Raw genomic sequence first — 2,325 nt, 5'->3', positions numbered from 1 at the left:
ATTAATATATAGATCGCAACCATATAGAAAACAAACTATATCACATATCGAGCGGTACAAAGTTTATTCAATACTTTCTCGCTCGAAAGCGGCCTATCGTTATATGAGATGTGAATGTGTGAGAACAAGAATCAAATCGAAATCGTCAAGTAACAAGCTTACGATACGTACGTGTGATGTAATTCATAAATGTGAACGGAATTAAATATTCATTTAGGTTTGACAAGACTAAAAACTGGTTTATTGCAGATATCTTAGATCGGGGTTTTTATCGTAATATAATATACAGTCTCTTAGCTTTTAACTAAAAAACTAAGAGACGTCTCTTAAATAAGATATATAAGAGACGTCTACATAAGAGACGTCTTATATCTCTTATTTAAGAGACGTCTCTTAGCTTTTTTAATTAAAAAATAAGAGATCGTATCTTATATTACGCTAAAAACTCTAACCTAAAAGATCCATAATAAACCTGCTTTAAGAAGACTTTGCTGAGCTCTTTCCCCTAATTCTTTTGACTAGAATTTTGCATAATATGCCCTTATCATCCCATGCGCCGATGCGCGTTAACTTCTCTTTTGCTGTAATAGATCATGTAATCTACATACGATATTATCATTTATAAAATTTTAAATAAATAATCACGATATAGCACATATGCCATTTTTATGCTATCCTCATCTACTCTAGGTAACCAAAACAAACAAAAACACCGATTCAACGATGACGTGAGATGAGGTTATAAGGCACTTCTACGGCGTTCTAGAATACCTCCGAAACTACTATGTCAACTCTTTTATGATTAAGTGTTTTTGTTTAGTGAAAATGTGTTGGTCAAATTTTTATTATCGTTACACCAGATTTATTTCAGAAGTCTACCTTCCATTCAACTGCACGTGAGAACCATTAGGTGGATCTTTACCATTCGTATATATCCACCACCAACTTAACTCAGCCTTCGGAGAATTGTTTCTTTTATAATACACACATTTATATTATATAGATATATGCATTGTCTCTATGATCAACAGATCGTATATATTATTCATCTTAGGTCGGCTGTAATCTAAAAATATTGCATGCCAAACATGGCGCACAAAACAAATGAAACATAAAAAAAAAAAACAAATTGGAGTTTGATTGCCATTAAATTAAAGCAAAAGCAAATGTATATTGTCTTTGATCTCATGCACCAGTCACCTTTTTGCCTGCTCACATGATAGTTTGCCTTTTTGAGCAATCATTCACACACACAAACATCAAATAATTCAGTAGGCCCATCAATAAACACGGCATGAACGTGAATAAAGAAGAGTATCTTCTTATCTATTACCACTAACAGAAATAAAAGTAAATTCTACTAATACCAGAGATATGTACGAATTGTTTTATGATGTCATAAAGTAGTTAGCCTTTCCCTTTACAAGTTTCTATGGTTCACATGCATTCGGCAGCATCTCGCTGTTTGTCAACTCGTGTTTCTCTATAAATTTCACCTTCTTGACTTCATCTTCTCTTCATCCGATCCTCACCATCTCCATATCTCTTCATTCTCTCTTCTCCCTCCTGGTAAATCAATATGGCTAAGTGCACAACCATTTTCATCATGGCTCTCCTTCTCTGCTCAACGCTAACCTACGCAGCCAGGTTGATTCCGACGACAACTACCGCCTCTTCTAGAGAAGACTCCGTCAAGGTTCGTTAACTAGCTTCTTTTTTTCATAATATTGCAACTCAAATACATATTACAATATCGAGGCTCCACTGGGAAGATAAATTACGCTGGGACATGTAATAGATAAGTCAGAAAATTGTTTTCTTACAAAATGAGTTTTTTTCTATCATTACTTACGAAAATTTAAACTAACATTTGGAACCTACATGTGTGTGTTTCACGCATAAGCAAATAGCAACGAAAGTGTACAAGATCGATTCTAGATTAGATTTTCATACATATTAACAGCTTCATATACCCTTACGTCTTTATAAGTTTTGTCTATGATTCTAAAGAACTACAAACGTATAGAACTGTAAATTGGGCGAGCCCATGTCCATTAGCCCATATCCATTTGTCCATTTATTGTTTGCGGACAGAGAGTGACCATGTCCATTAAGAACCATGTCCATTAATGACCATACCCACTAACACCCATTTTTTCATGGGCTGCCATGGGGTCCATAATGATCATATAAGAAATTTTAAATTTTAATTTATATGCCTACAATTATATATACAAGTTCATAAAATTAAAATTCATCCATAAATTCAAAAGTACAACAATACATAAGTTCATAAGTACAACAATTCCGGTCTTGGCGGGAAAA

General features: G+C 33.9%; 1 protein-coding gene across 1 annotated transcript in view; it reads left to right on the top strand.

Moving 5' to 3' along the window:
• The first annotated feature begins 1,397 nt into the window (after positions 1-1,397).
• LOC106334925 (phytosulfokines 3-like) overlaps positions 1,398-2,325 on the top strand; it is a 2,123-nt gene continuing 1,195 nt past the window's right edge. Inside the window, exon 1 of the mRNA XM_013773355.1 lies at positions 1,398-1,696. Within this exon, the coding sequence (XP_013628809.1) occupies positions 1,580-1,696 (117 nt within the window). The 5' untranslated portion in view covers positions 1,398-1,579. The remainder of the gene's footprint in view (positions 1,697-2,325) is intronic.

This window comes from Brassica oleracea, chromosome C1 (assembly GCF_000695525.1).
Source record: "Brassica oleracea var. oleracea cultivar TO1000 chromosome C1, BOL, whole genome shotgun sequence".
NCBI classification, from domain to species: Eukaryota; Viridiplantae; Streptophyta; class Magnoliopsida; order Brassicales; family Brassicaceae; genus Brassica; species Brassica oleracea.
This window is presented reverse-complemented; position numbering and strand designations above follow the sequence as displayed.